At 44.3% G+C, this 14,861-nt stretch overlaps 1 protein-coding gene and 1 non-coding gene across 4 annotated transcripts; one reads left to right on the top strand and one right to left on the bottom strand.

The window, feature by feature from the left end:
- Positions 1-7,180: 7,180 nt before the first annotated feature.
- On the bottom strand, positions 7,181-14,648 carry CCR4 (C-C motif chemokine receptor 4). Of its 3 annotated transcripts, none has more exons than XM_070777314.1 (3): positions 13,645-14,648; positions 12,469-12,618; positions 7,181-11,221 (listed from the first exon to the last, which is right to left on the bottom strand). In XM_070777314.1, exons 2-3 carry the CDS (start codon positions 12,572-12,574, stop codon positions 10,092-10,094), a joined length of 1,236 nt encoding a protein of 411 aa, XP_070633415.1. In that variant the 5' UTR covers positions 12,575-12,618; positions 13,645-14,648; the 3' UTR covers positions 7,181-10,091. The 3 variants fall into 3 exon arrangements, with proteins under 3 accessions (XP_070633415.1, XP_019840677.2, XP_019840676.2); XM_019985118.2 differs by having other exon boundaries at positions 12,469-12,555; XM_019985117.2 differs by lacking the exon at positions 13,645-14,648 and having other exon boundaries at positions 12,469-13,619.
- On the top strand, positions 7,537-7,666 carry LOC139178758 (U11 spliceosomal RNA). The gene has a single exon (XR_011563250.1). It is a non-coding gene; the product is annotated as a U11 spliceosomal RNA (small nuclear RNA).
- Positions 14,649-14,861: the final 213 nt, after the last annotated feature.

The following is a 14,861-nucleotide window of genomic DNA, read 5'->3' as shown; positions in this document are numbered from 1 at the left end:
TCTTTGGTATCCTTTTTTTGATTTCATATCTCTACAAGTTGATGGATATTCCCTACACTTACATGGTAATTATTTCATGATATATGTAAGTCAAATCGTTATGCTGGGGACTTCCCTAGTGGTCCAGGGGCTAATATTCCATGCTCCCAATGTAGGAGTCCAGGTTTGATCCCTGGTCAAGGAACCAGATCCTACATGCAGCAACTAAGAGTTCACATGTGCAGCTAAGATCTGGGACAGCCAAATAAGCAAATAAATATTTTAGAAATCATCATGCTGTACACCTTAAACTTATACAGTATCTATCTCACTCAGTCGTGTCTGACTCTTTGAGACCCCATGGACTGTAGCCCACCAGGCTCCTCTGTCCATGGGATTCTCCGGGCAAAGAGTACTGGAGTAAGTTGCCATGCCCTCTTCCAGGGGATCTTCCCGACCCAGGGATCGAACCCAGGTCTCCCGCATTGCAAGTGGATTCTTTACCTTCTGAGCCACCAGGGAAGCCCAAGAATACTGGAGTGGATAGTCTATCCCTTCTCCAGGGGAACTTCTTGACCCAGGAATCAAACCGGGGTCTCCTGCATTGCAGGCAGATTCTTTACCAGCTGAGATGCCTGGGAAGCTCAAATGTATATGATGCTGTATGTCAATTATATCTCACTGAAACTGTAAGAATAAAAGAAAATTATGAAGAAAGTAGAGTGTTCCCATATACCCCATGCCCCATTTTCCCTATTACTAACATCTTACATTTTTGTGATACATTTGTTACACTGAATGAACCATTATTGATGTATTATTATCAGCTAATGTCCATACTTTATTGAAATGACCTTAGTTTTTAGCTGATGTTCTTTTCTGTTCCACAACTACATTTTATCATCATGTCTCTTCAGGCTCCTCTAGTCTGAGACAATTTCTCAGACTTTCTTTGTTTTTACTGATGTTAACAGTTTTGAAGGATCCTGGTCAGGTATTTTGTAGAATATCCCTCTTTCCCAATTTTTATACCTCTAATTTATCCCTAAATAGGAAGGAGCTGGTATCTCAAAGCCTGGTATTGTGTAGCAGCAGTGACAGCAGGCGTTCTTGTCTTCTGTCTTGAGCTAAAATATCTCAGGAGTGCCCTGTTAAGCATTTTAAGAAAGTGAAAGTGAAAGTCTCTCAGTCGTGTCCAACTCTTTGTGACCCCATGGACTATATAGTCCGTGGAATTCTCCAGGCCAGAATACTGGAGTGGGTAGCCTTTCCCTTCTCCAGGGGATCTTCCCAACCCAGGGATCAAACCCAGGTTTCCCTCATTGCAGGTGGATTCTTTACCAGCTGAGCCACAAGGGAAGCTGGGGACAAATATATTTGATGATAAAATAATAAAATATTATATTCCTGTATTTCTATAGTATTCCTAGCCTGATTGTAGTCAGTATTATTTTTCTGAGTGTCTATCTTTGAATTGTTAAGTATGAGTATGCATGTGTTTGAGGCAGGGTGTCCGTTCTTTTCCAGGAGGCAAGCTGTTTTCACAATCCAATGACTCTCTTCTACAGCCACAGAGACAGATTGCACCCTGCAGATCTGAAACTGAGCAAATCTGCCTCCTCTGAACCAAACTGGGCCTCGGAGGGCTTCTGATTCCAGCTCTGCTCCTGCCAGCCCCTGCCCCTGCCCCCGGCGGTAAACCTCTCCCTATGGGAAATGGGTTTCTGCAGAGACTGTGAGCTCTGTCCCTGCCATATGCTTCCTCCACATCTGTGCCTGGCATCGGCCGCTTTTAGTAGGCCCTTCATGTATATTTTAGACTCTGAAAAGTATTTTTCTCTCTCCAAGTTTGATTGAAAATGGAGTTTGTGGGGTTTTTCATTCTTCTTGCTGATATTTTATACTTTCCCAGAGAAGACGAAAATGCAGATTTCTGCAACTCTGTTCATACCAAAAGTCATAGTGAAGTCATTTTTGACCCAAAGACCACCCACTAATTTCTGGAACTAGGAGGCAAGTCAATCAATCTTTGAACTCTGTCACACAAAGTTTTATTAGAAACATATTGGGGATTTTGGAGAGCAGGCTGCTGAACTTTGTGTAGTGAAATAGAAACTTGAGTTGCCAGCATAGAGTACTTAATTAAGAGATAAGGAAATTCACTCATTCACTAAAAAAATAATTGAACAACTGCTCTGTGCTGGGCATTTTACTAAGCAGTTAGGTGATGATATTGTTGCTGGAGCTGGTTTACTTCATTATTAAAATGTTGTTTCCCCTGAACTCAATTGCTTGGGGATAATAAAACCAACCTTATCTACTTAAAGAGAAGGCTGAAATGAGTTTCAAAAATAGTTAGTGGAGTTCTGATATGCTGAAAGGGGAATTTGAAGCCATTAGAAGCTTTTAAGGAGTAAAGTATTTTTTAAAAAATTTTATTGAAATGTAGTTGATTTGAAATGTTGTCTTAGTTTCGGGTGTAGAGCAGAGTGATTCAGGTATACATATATATCTATTCTTTTTCTGATGCTTTTCCATTACAGGTTATTACAGGATATTGAACATAGCTGCCTATGCTATAGACTAGGTCCTTGTTGGTTATCTATTTTATATATAGCAGTGTGTGTATTTTAATCCCAAACTCCTAATTTATCCCTCGCCCTTCCCTTCCCCCTTTGTTAACCATAAGTTTGTTTTCTACATCTGTGAGTCTATTCCTGTTTTGTAAATAAGTTCATTTGTATCTTTTTAGATTCCACATGTAAGTAACATCATATGATATTTGTCTTTCTCTTTCTGATCTACTTAGTAAAATAATCTCTAGTTCCGTCCATGTTGCTGCCAATGGCATTAGTTGATTCTTTTTACGGCTAATATTCTATTGTGTGTGTATGTATATACACTACATCGTCATCCATTCGTCTGTAGCACGTACGTTGCTTCCATGTCTTGGCTATTGTGAATGGCGCTGCTATGACCATTGGGCTGCATGTGTCTTTTCGAGTGGGAGTTTTCTCCAGGTATATGCCCAGGATTGGGATTGCTAGATTATGGCAGCTCAATTATTCATTTTTTGAGGAACCTCCATACAGTTTTTCTTAGTGGCTGCACCAATTTACATTACCACCGACAGTGTAGGAGGGTTCCCTTTTCTCCACACTCTCTCTAGCGTTCTTTTTTCCCCATTTTTGTTGGTGGTGGTGGTGGTCATACCACTTGGCTTGTGGGATCTTAGTTCCCTGACCCGGTCTGGGCATTTTAAGCAGTGAAGTGAAAGTCCTAACCACTGGACCATAAGGGAACTCCCTCCAGCGTTTACTATTTACAGACTTTTTGATAATGGCCATTCAGGAGTGAAGTATCGTGAATCCCGAAATGAATGGAACTTGTGTCTGGTTCATTGAATCCAGGAAGCCACAGACCAGTGCAGAATACAGGACCTCATGGCCAAGGGTAGCGTTGAGCTCTTACCGTAACAGAAAGAGAGTGGTGTGGGGATGATGGCTCAGGGTTTGAGGCAGGTGAATTATGACAGCAAAGGCGAGGTTGACTCAGGGAAGCACATGAACCAAGAGTCAAATGGGGTTGCTAGCCAAAGGGTGATGAATGGACAGCCTGCTGCAAACTCTATGCACCCTCATTTTCCCACACCTGGGGTCACTCCTATTTATCTTAGGCGATGATCCAGAATTCCCACTTTAGACTTGAGTTCCTGGGAGCAGACTCTGAGACTCTGAGATGAGCATACAGGAGATTTACTGGGGAGGCCTCTTGGGAACAACATCTGTAAGGGCACGAAGGAGGCAGCGCTGGGCACACCACAGTGTAGCCGCAACAGAGGCTCAGCTAATCTTACGGGCAGCTCTGCGGTTGGAATGGCTTATCAGCGTGTCCCAGTTGAAAGCAAGGGAGCGAGTGTTTCTTTCCCTCCAAGACTCAGGCGCTGGAAGTGAGCTGCTCCCCTGGGAGGACAGTCCTGAAGAGACCAGCCGAGAGCCCCAAGTGTCAGCGCTCCTGGAACGGATGGGGTGAGTACTCATTCAGCACAGGGTGTGTGGACAGCACCCCACAACCCCAACAGTCTCCTCCAGCCTGATGCAGCATGGCCGCTGTCCCAGGAGCTCAAAGCTGCCGCCAAAAATGAGGTCCCTAAGTTTTCCTTTGTCTCAGCTTTTCCTCTTTTGGTTCTCTCCGCACCCAACCCCTCTTCACTTTTAACTACAAAACCCTGCTCACCCCTCCCTGACCACAAGGGGCAGTCTTGACACAGCATCTGCCTTTTCATGTGCAATTTCACCAGCTTAGAATGTCCTTCCTCCCTTCCATTCACCAAAATCAGGCTCCTCTTATAAGGCCAACTTCAAAAGCTAGTCGAAGTTTGACATCTGACATTGATTCCTTCTTCGTCTGGGGTCCTGAAGCATTTTCTTTGTGACTATGTTATTGTGTCTGTCCTGCTTGCTTCGTAGTTGATCTTGTACTTGTGTATTCCTGTCTCAAGTTACAATCTATACATGCAGAGCCCACTCCTTTATCCTATCCTCCTCTCCATCACCTACCATCCCAAGTGGTACAAGACAGACTCCCAACAAATCAGAAATCATTGCATAAAATGTCCCAGAGTGTTATAAGAGTTTCTTATGAAAAATCTCCATAAAGGTCTATACATCACCCAGCATTCTTCCTTCTCTTGGGAAGCAGGTGACACTTTTTTATTTAATAGAGTTTGAGTGCCTATTATGGACAGATACTGATAGGGCTATTTCTTATTATTCTTTTTGTTGTTGTTGAGGTAAAATTCACACACTATAATACCAATCATTTAAAACTGTACCTACGATTCAGGACTTCTCTGGTCATCCAGAGGTTAAAACTCCAGGCTTCCACTGCAGGGGATTTGATCCAAGGATTTGATCCTTTGTCAGGGAACTAAGCGGAGAAGGCAATGGCACCCCACTCCAGTACTCTTGCCTGGAAAATCCCATAGATAGAGGAGGCTGGTAGGCTGCAGTCCATGGGGTCGCTAAGAGTCCGACAGGACTGAACGACTTCACTTTCACTTTTCACTTTCATGCATTGGAGAAGGAAATTGCAACCCACTCCAGTGTTCTTGCCTGGAGAATCCCAGGGACGGCGGAGCCTGGTGGGCTGCCGTCTATGGGGTTGCACAGAGTCAGACATGACTGAAGCGACTTAGCAGCAGCAGCAGCAGGGAACTAAGATCCCACATGCTGCATAGTGTGATTAAAAAAATAATAAATCAAAAAATTTTTTAATGTACAATTCTTTTTTATTTTAATTGGAGGCTAATTACTTTACAATATTGTGTTGGTTTTGCCATACATCAACATAAATCCACCACGTGTTCCCCATCCTGAACCCCACTCCCACCTCCCTCCCCGTACCATCCCTCTGGGTCATCCCAGTGCACCAGCCCCGATCACCCTGTATCATGCATCGAACCTGGACTGGCGATTCATTTCATATATGATATTATACATGTTTCAATGCCATTCTCGCAAATCATCCCCTGCCACCTCTCCCACAGAGTCCAAAAGACTTTTCTATACATCTGTGTCTCTTTTGCTGTCTCGCATACAGGGTTATCATTACCATCTTTCTAAATTCCATATATATGCGTTAGTATACTGAATTGGTGTTTTTCTTTCTGGCTTACTTCACTCTGTATAATCGGCTCCAGTTTCATCCACCTCATTAGAACTGATTCAAATGCATTCTTTTTAATGGCTGAGTAAAACTCCATTGTGTATATGTACCACAGCTTTCTTATCCATCCATCTGCTGATGGACATCTAGGTTGCTTCCATGTCCTGGCTATTATAAACAGTGCTGTGATGAACATTGGGGTACACGTGTCTCTTTCCCTTCTGGTTTCCTCAGTGTGTATGCCCAGCAGTGGGATTGCTGGGTCATATGGCAGTTCTATTTCCAGTTTTTTAAGGAATCTCCACACTGTTCTCCATAGTGGCTGTACTAGTTTGCATTCCCACCAACAGTGTAAGAGGGTTCCCTTTTCTCCACATCCTCTCCAGCATTTATTGCTTGTAGACTTTTGGATCGCAGCCATTCTGACTGGTGTGAAATGGTACTTCATTGTGGTTTTGATTTGCATTTCTCTGATAATGAGTGATGTTGAGCATCTTTTCAGGTGTTTGTTAGCCATCTGTATGTCTTCTTTGGAGAAATGTCTAGTTCTTTGGCCCATTTTAGGTTGGGTCATTTATTTTTCTGGAATTGAGCTACAGGAGTTGCTTGTATATTTTTGAGATTAGTTGTTTGTCAGTTGCTTCATTTGCTATTATTTTCTCCCATTCTGAAGGCTGTCTTTTCACCTTGCTTATAGTTTCTTTTGTTGTGCAGAAGCTTTTAATTTTAATTAGATCCCATTTGTTTATTTTTGCTTTTATTTCCAATATTCTGGGAGGTGGGTCATAGAGGATCCTGCTGTGATTTATGTCGGAGAGTGTTTAATGTACAATTCAGTGGCATTTGGTACATTCACAATGCTGTGCAGCCATAACTTCTGTCTTATTCCAAAACAATGACACCATCTGAAAAGCAAACCTCTTTCTTTTGTTCTTAAAGAAATTACACCTAGTCTGTGACTCATTTGAAAAGACCCTGATGCTGGGAAAAGATTGAGGGCAGGAGGAGAAAGGGACAACAGAGGATGAGATGGTTGGATGGCATCACTGACTCGATGGACATGAGTTTGGGTGGACTCCGGGAGTTGGTGATGGACAGGGAAGCCTGGTGTGCTGTGGTCCATGGGGTTGCAAAGAGTTGGACACAACTGAGCGGCTGAACTGAACTGAACTGTGTTCCCCAGAAGCTAGACATGGTGCAGCAAGAGAAGAATGGTCCTAATGAAACATACAGTTAAACTTACCTTATTTTTTTAAATTTAAATTTATTTATTTTAATTAGAGGCTAATTACTTTACAATATTGTATTGGTTTTGCCATACATCAACATGAATCCGCCACAGGTGTACATGTGTTCCCCACCCTGAACCCCACTCCCACCTCCCTCCCCGTGTCATCCCTCTGGGTCATCCCAGTGCACCGCCCCAAGCATCCTGTATCCTGCATGGAACCTGGACTGGTGATTCGTTTCTTGTATGATATTATACATGTTTCAATGCCATTCTCCCAAATCATCCCACCCTCTCCCTCTCCCAGAGTCCAAAAGACTGTTGTATACATCTGTGTCTCTTTTGCTGTCTCGCATACAGAGTTATCATTACCATCTTTCTAAATTCCATATATATGCGTTAGTATACTGTATTGGTGTTTTTCTTTCTGGCTCACTTCACTCTGTATAATCGGCTCCAGTTTCATCCACCTCATTAGAACTGATTCAAATGCATTCTTTTTAATGGCTGAGTAAAACTCCATTGTGTATATGTACCACAGCTTTCTTATCCATTCATCTGCTGATGGACATCTAGGTTGCTTCCATGTCCTGGCTATTATAAACAGTGCTGTGATGAACATTGGGGTACACATGTCTCTTTCAATTCTGTAAACCCACCTTAAAAAGGGTTTCTGTCACAAGAGGCACACGTAGGACAGCTCTTGTTCTTTGCAGAATCAACATCAAGAGATTTTGGAAGTATAATTTTTTGGTTCTTGGGTAGCTGGTGATTGTTGGTCCTGGCACCCTTTAAAAAAAAAAAAAGCAAAACCAAACTTTGTAGAAATCAAGCTGGGGTTTCTATGTTTGTTACTGAAGGGGAAGGAACTTTCTTTCCAGTGAGCTGAGAGGGTTATGTTTGGGTATCACCAGAGGTTCTAAATTCCCATCCTGAGGGGACAGCTCCCAACTTTGGAGAAAGGGAGGCCCTGAGGTCCTGGAGGTGATAGGTGACCCCATCCTCGGATGGGGTGCAGGAGCTGTGTGGTCTGCAGCCTCAGTGAGCGTTAGAGTAATGGACACTAAAGGGACAGTAAAACCCCGGTGGTTCAGTTCCGTTCAGTTCAGCTCAGTCGCTCAGTTGAGTCCGACTTTTCGTGACCCCGTGAATCGCAGCACGCCAGGCCTTCCTGTCCATCACCAACTCCCGGAGTTCACTCAGACTCATGTCCAGCGAGTCGGTGATGCCATCCAGCCATCTCATCCTCTGTCGTCCCCTTCTCCTCCTGCCCCCAATCCCTCCCAGCATCAGGGTCTTTAGTCTCTGTCTTTTGGTGTCCTTACATTTCTGTCTCCTACTGATTAAATGAATGAAACTTCAAGCTCTAAGAGGAAAGGGGAGGTAGCCACTGGCTGGGAAGTTCAAAACCACACTTTATGACCAAGGAACATAGATACTTTGAGTAGTCATCTTTTTTTTCAATCACTCTGAACTCTATTCTGCTTTACAGATAAGAGGAAACCAAGGCTAAGAGAGGAAAGTAATGGCTCAGACGCACGAGGAAACACAGAAGTATAATTTGCAGACCCTGCCGTGTCATGTGGGTTTTCTAAGGACTGCCCAGGAACCCCTCCTGTCCCCACTCCTCATCCACTCTCATCCCCAAGCACTTTTGTGACAATGAGTAGTGACTCCTTTCTCCATCCCAAGTGGTTATCTTAACACTGAAGCCTTTAATTCTTCCTCTCGGGAATGTGGATTTCTTCTATAACGTGTAGCAAAGATGATCAAGCCAGACAACAGGAACATTGGCGGCTCAGATGCTCATCCCCAGTGGGAGACCAAACATACACATAACCAGGAAAAACTATACACAGGTCTATTTGTTGTCTTTTATTGTATTTCTAGAAAGGCAATATCAACTTACCCTGTTAAAATCACCTTGTGAAAATAAATTTTCTGGAAATGCATTCTTTATAAATGGAAAGCATGCAATAATGTGTAAATTTACAGAAGCACTTTAAACTGGTTAGCTCAGGTAATAGTTTGCAAAGTAGGTTTTGTTTTTGGAGCAATTACAGATATCCTTAGACTTCGTAAGTCTTAATTCTGATTAAGGCTGTAAGAACAGAGAGTTCTCTTAATGATTAATTACATAATTGAAATGACTTGTAAGAAGTGACTGATTGAAGTTTTGAATCATCCAAAAGTTAAAAAGCAGGGCCAGTATTTTAAAAGATGACACTTTTCACAATTCCAAATTTTTTGGAAGTCATTTTTATGCCATATCAGCATTAACTTTTAGTGGACTATTTTTGCCTTACTTTATGGCAGGCACTTTGAAGTGATTAAGGAAGCACTGTCTTCTTACTTGATTAGTCCTTGTTATTTTTTGGTTTTGAAGGAAATGTTTGTAAATGAGTAAAAGACCCCAGATAAATGTATCTGGGCCTATGTATTACTTCTTAAATGTGAATACTCATGTATTAATGAAAATAAAACACACCATAAGCATATGAAACTGTGTTTGAATTTCCACAAGTTACGTTTAGATTTGTTAATGCCTTGCATTTCATGTTTAGGAATCAGACCATTCTAATGCCTTCTTAAGCTTATACTTGTTATCAGCATTGGCAGTTTGGCTTTCATTAACAAATAATCCTTCACAATAAAAGAATCCAGATCTAATTTCATTCCTTTACTAGTTGTTTCTGCAGACACCTGGCTTCGTGGCGTACACCGTGCTTCAGATATATATGATCAGGAAAACACTGGGACAGTGTGCCCAAGGTTTTCTATATTGTTTCACAGAAGCTAGTAGCAGTTCAAAGGCCTCATTTTCACAGCAAGAATTAGCGCTTTACTCCCCCAGTCAATTCTCTACAAACCCCTCCAGAGAATCCCATGAGTTCAGGTTGGAAGGGAATGGTCTTCCCGTTCCCAAATCATCTCTCTCCTCACTGAAGCTTGCTCAGAAGCCTCCTCAGGTTTACTCATCCCTGCAGGAAAGCCTGGCGCACCAAGGAAGGATGCCTCGGTCCAGGTGAACTCTGGTCACACTGAACTTGTACTTGGCAGGAAGAAAACGTGACTGCCGGGTGAGAAGCCCTACTTTTTGCAGTGGATATAATTCTTCTTCTCCTCTGTACTTGTTCAGGAAACTGTCACTTTGATACAATTTTAAATAAGCTCTCAACGTGGGAAGCTTATTAACTGTTTCTTGCATTTTCAGTTTTTACAGAGCATCGCGGAGGTCATGGTCCACCGTGGACTGCGTGTAAGATGAGCTGGGGGTGTCAGTGTACATTGGGAGGAGTCGACAGTATTGGCAGAGCACCAGAGTGCCCCGGCAGGTTTTGAAGAGCTGTACGATATACTTGCGAAATTTCTCCCCCAGGAAGAAGTAGATGACAGGATTGAGGCAGCAGTGAACAAAAGCCAGGGTCTCTGTGGTCTGGATGGCATAGTCCAGGTGTCGCTCAAATGTGCAGTCCTGAAGGACCTCCAGCTCCACCAGGGTCTCCAGGAAGAGCACCACATTGTAAGGGGTCCAGAACCCCAGGAAGAGGACCACCACAGCAAAGATCATCTTCACTGCCTTGTTCTTCTTCTCATTTTTGCAGTGCTGCAAGGTCCTAATGATCATGGAGTAGCAGAACAGCATGATTCCCAAGGGGATCACCAGCCCTAGAATGTTGATCTCCAGGGAGCTCAGGACCTTCCACCGCGTGGAGTTGAAAGAGTACTTGGTTTTGCAGTAGGTGTGGTTGCGCTCAGTATAACACGTGCTGAACAGGAGGCCTGGGAGGGAGACAAGCACAGCCACTGACCACGTGGCCACACTGGTGATGACCCCGTAAGTCAAGGTCCTGGCTCTCAGGGAGAAGATGGCGTGCACGATGGCCAGGTACCTGTCGATGCTCATGAGTGTGATGAAGAAGATGCCGCTGTAGAAGCCCACCAGGTATATCCAAGAAATCAGCTTGCAGAGGCCAAGCCCAAACACCCACTGGTCTGCAGCATAGTAGCCCCAGAAAGGCAGTGAGAGCACGAAGAGCAGGTCCGAGATGGCGAGGTTGAGCAGGTACACGTCGGTCATGGACTTGAGCCGCTTGTACTTGAACAGGACCAAGACCACCACGGAGTTGCCAAGCAGACCGAAGAGAAAGACCAAGGAGTAGAGTGGGGGCAGGAAGAGCTCCCCAAATGCCCGGATGCCGTCCTTGTTGCAAGGCTTGGGCAGGTTTTCATAGAGATAATAACTGTTATAGATGCTTTCATCCACCGTGGTGTCTGCTATATCCGTGGGGTTCATTTTCAGATTTACAGGCTCCTCAAGGCAGCTCTGAGCCCAGCCAAAAGAACCTAATGAGGGGAAGAGCCAACAGATTTCTATCAGAACAGAAACAAATCAGAACGGTGCTGTGTGCAGAGCACAGCTGCTTTGCCCAGATCATCAGACACTCATCCCAAGCTCCCGGCACTGAGGGGCTCAGGTCCTTGAACTGAAGAGCAGTCAGCCACAGTGCAGGAATCCTGCCCTTTGGTGGCATACAGACACCAAACTCCAGCTCTGCCACTCTTCCTGCCCCACTGCTGGGAGCTCTGGTTCTCCCATTTGTAAGAGGGACAAGTAAAACCTTCTTTCAATGAGCTGTTCTTCAAGGATGTATTTCTGAAAGCTAGTCTGGCATTTACTGAAATCACTCACAGAAATGACAAGACCAGATGACCTGCCCAACAGTACCGTACCCAGGGCCTTTCTGACATGAAATCCAAAAAAAAAATAAACGTAGAAAATCTATGCATGTTTCCCCTTCAGATTGTAATGCCCAAAATTCAGAGATGACTTAGGTAAATCATCAGGCTAGAAAGGAACCAGGTTGACCTCTTGCTTTTATATAAAAATTCTAATTCCTTCTATGTGCTTTGCTCTTTACAGACTTCAGAACATGTTCACTGGTAGTGTGCATTCAATCCCAGTCGTGTGTTCCCGTTCTCACACTCCTTTCAATAAAACCTGGTATTCTAAGCCCAATAACCATACTGAGCCGTGGTGTAGATGACTCACGAAAGTCTCAGAGAAGTTCAGTGTCTTCCGAAAACCACACAGCCACACAGAGAATGTATTCTTTGGGCCCCAAGTCCCAGTGACGTGCTGCAGGTGAACCAGGTCTGGGAGGGTGAGGAGGTGGGGCTGGGGGGCTCTGATGTGTGGCTCTTGGCGGTTTCCATGGTGTAAACATTCCCACCACGTGTGTGCACTAAGTCATTTCAGTCGTATCCTACTCTTTGCAACCCCCTGGACTGTAGCCCCCCAGGCTCCTCTGTCCATGGGATTCTCCAGGCAAGAATACTGGAGTGGGTTGCCATGCCCTCCTCCAGGAGATCTTCCCAACCCAGGGATCGAACCTACATCTCCAGCATTGAAGGCAGATTCTTTACCATCGGGCCACTGGGGAAGCCCAAACACTCCCACCATGGCCAAGGTCAAATCACCAACTGCCCCACAAAATTTCTCAAGATTTAACAATCAGCTCCTGAGTGCTGGTACAGGTGGGCCCCAGCACACCACACCCAAGTCCTGTGTTCGCTCTGGAGCGCTGTCTTACCTGGAACGCACCTGGACTCCCCGGCTGGGTGACTGGGCACTCTTGGGCCAATCCGACACAAAAGCAGCAAGTGTGTTTTTCCAGGCCCTATGGAAGGTCGCAACATTCAGTTGGGTAAGTTGAGGGAAATTTTTGGTCTTTTCATCAGAACTGCATATAAAGATCAATTTTATGCATGAATCATATCAGAGTATCAATTAGCAGGACAGATCTAGAAAAGGCACATCATAGCCAAAAATAAAATCTCTACCTTCCCAACCACCCTCATTTCTTATCTAAACTGGCAGATGAGGTTACAATCTTAACCTTACACATATGCTCACAACCACCCTCATTTCCTGTCTAAATTCGCAGATGAAGAGGTTAAAATCTTCCGAAAGTTACACACATGTCCACATGTGAGTCAGAGCAATGCCGGCGGCTTTCTGCCTCAAGGCCACCTCTCCTTGCATCCTTCTTAGTTGGCGCCCTGATATTCTTGATCAAAACCCTATCACATTGCTCAATAATTCCACATACATTCCCCATCTCCCACTCTGACCACCACACACCCAAAGTATGTGTTTCTCAGAGAGGTTTTGATTTATTCCTCCAAAGGGATGCTGAAGACCTGGGGCATCGCAGGTTCTCAAAAAAATAAAAAAAAAATTGTGTTAAATGATTATCAATTCCAATTAAACAAATAACAATTCTGGTCTATCACCATCATTTTACCAGTGAAAAGGAAAGGAATAAGAGAGGCTGAGGAGGTGTTAGGAAATTATCAGGAGAAGAAACAGAAGTCGACACAGCTGGTAAATGTCTGGGATTATGCTGCAGCCCTCATTGGGCTGGTGTTTCTTGAGCCGGGAGTCTTGATAGAAGCCAGAAATGGAAAAGTATACATAGTGAATGAAAATCAACTGTGTGTTCCGAGCACATAGTTTAAGCCAGATGTATGCGGGAGGAAAGCGCTGTTAAGTATGTGAGAGCCAGTCAGATGAGGGCTGGGAGGGCTGTGTGTGAGCAATAAGGACAGGTGCCAACTGGCACGAACCAGCAGAATGACCGGGCTGACCAAGTGATCGGCCGGCTGCCTAGCCGGGCAGCTTTCAGCGCTTCCAGAACCCACACACCTGTGGGCCGAGCAGCACAGGGTCTGAGGACCTAAGCGCCCCACACCGTCTGCCCCCTTACCTTGCTTTTCTGAAAGTGGCTCCAAGGCAGGTCTGAGAGGCAGTGCCCGCTTGCTCCAGAAGCAGTGCACTAAGAAAGACAGGTGCCTCTGAAGGGCGCGTGGCTTCCTGTGAACACCAGCTCTCTCTTCCTCACCCAGCTACACACGCTGAGTTCAAGTGGGGTTTTTTGAAAGAAGTAAGAAGCAGAAAATGAGTGACTCTCCGCTTGGGTTCAGGTTACTCACTCATTTCCCCAAACTGAAAGCTGGGAAGCTTTGCGCTCTGCTAGATGAGGGAAGTCAGTTTTTCAAGAGAGAAACTTTTTAATGTTTTAAAATTTGTTGAATTTTTAATTTACCTCTTTTTCCAGTTTAGCTGGCTATGTGCAATAGAGATGACCTTTATATTCTGGATCAACGAGCTGTTTGTTATTTCCCCATTCTGGATGCGCCATGACCAGCAATCAAGATATGCCATGATATGTTCTCTAAACAGTGGGATCTGAGAAGGTCAGAGTGAGAAGCCAGATTTATTTAAGAATAATAGTTAGGGGCAGGGAAGTGTATTCAGATGTGTGTGTCTGGCAGTGACATGGAGGCTCTGGTCAACCATAGTCAATAAATGTCCTCAATAAATAAGTGACATGACAACACAGTTCCAAGCCCCCCACACCACAGGAAGACCCTTCCCCCAAGCCTCTTCTACTTAGAAATGGCAGAGCTTCCGCTGGACAGTGATCCTGGCTGAGGATTTCTTGGGGTTCACCTACCAGTCATAGCCAAGCGGCTGACATCAGCCCTAAGTTTTTTCCATATGGTATCCTGGGCTCCTGCCAGGTCTCAGTTATTTCCTTCTATGTATCTACAGTTGCTTGGCTCTTTGGTTCAGCTTTTTTTAAAGAGCCACAAATGCCATTTTTCCTGAGGAAGTTGCATGAATAAGAACTGAAAAATTGAACTAGAGTGTTTATCAACCTTTTTTTATCACTCCATCCCAAAGAGTCTTTTCAGACATTTTTTTCGTCATCACCTCCCCATGATATATTTGGGGTTTGTTTTTTTTTTGGCCATGTCACGTGGCATGTGGAATCTCAGTTCCCCAATGCAGTCTTAACCACTGGACCACCATGGAAATCCTCCACAAAATATTTTAATACCATGTATAAATAAGGGAGTTCCCTGGTGGTCTAGTGGTTAGTGCTTTCTATTGCTTTCACTGCTATGGCCCAGGTTCAAT

Source organism: Bos indicus, chromosome 22 (genome assembly GCF_029378745.1).
Source record: "Bos indicus isolate NIAB-ARS_2022 breed Sahiwal x Tharparkar chromosome 22, NIAB-ARS_B.indTharparkar_mat_pri_1.0, whole genome shotgun sequence".
NCBI classification, from domain to species: Eukaryota; Metazoa; Chordata; class Mammalia; order Artiodactyla; family Bovidae; genus Bos; species Bos indicus.
The sequence above is the reverse complement of the archived record's forward strand: the minus strand, read 5'-3'. Positions and strand labels throughout refer to the sequence as shown.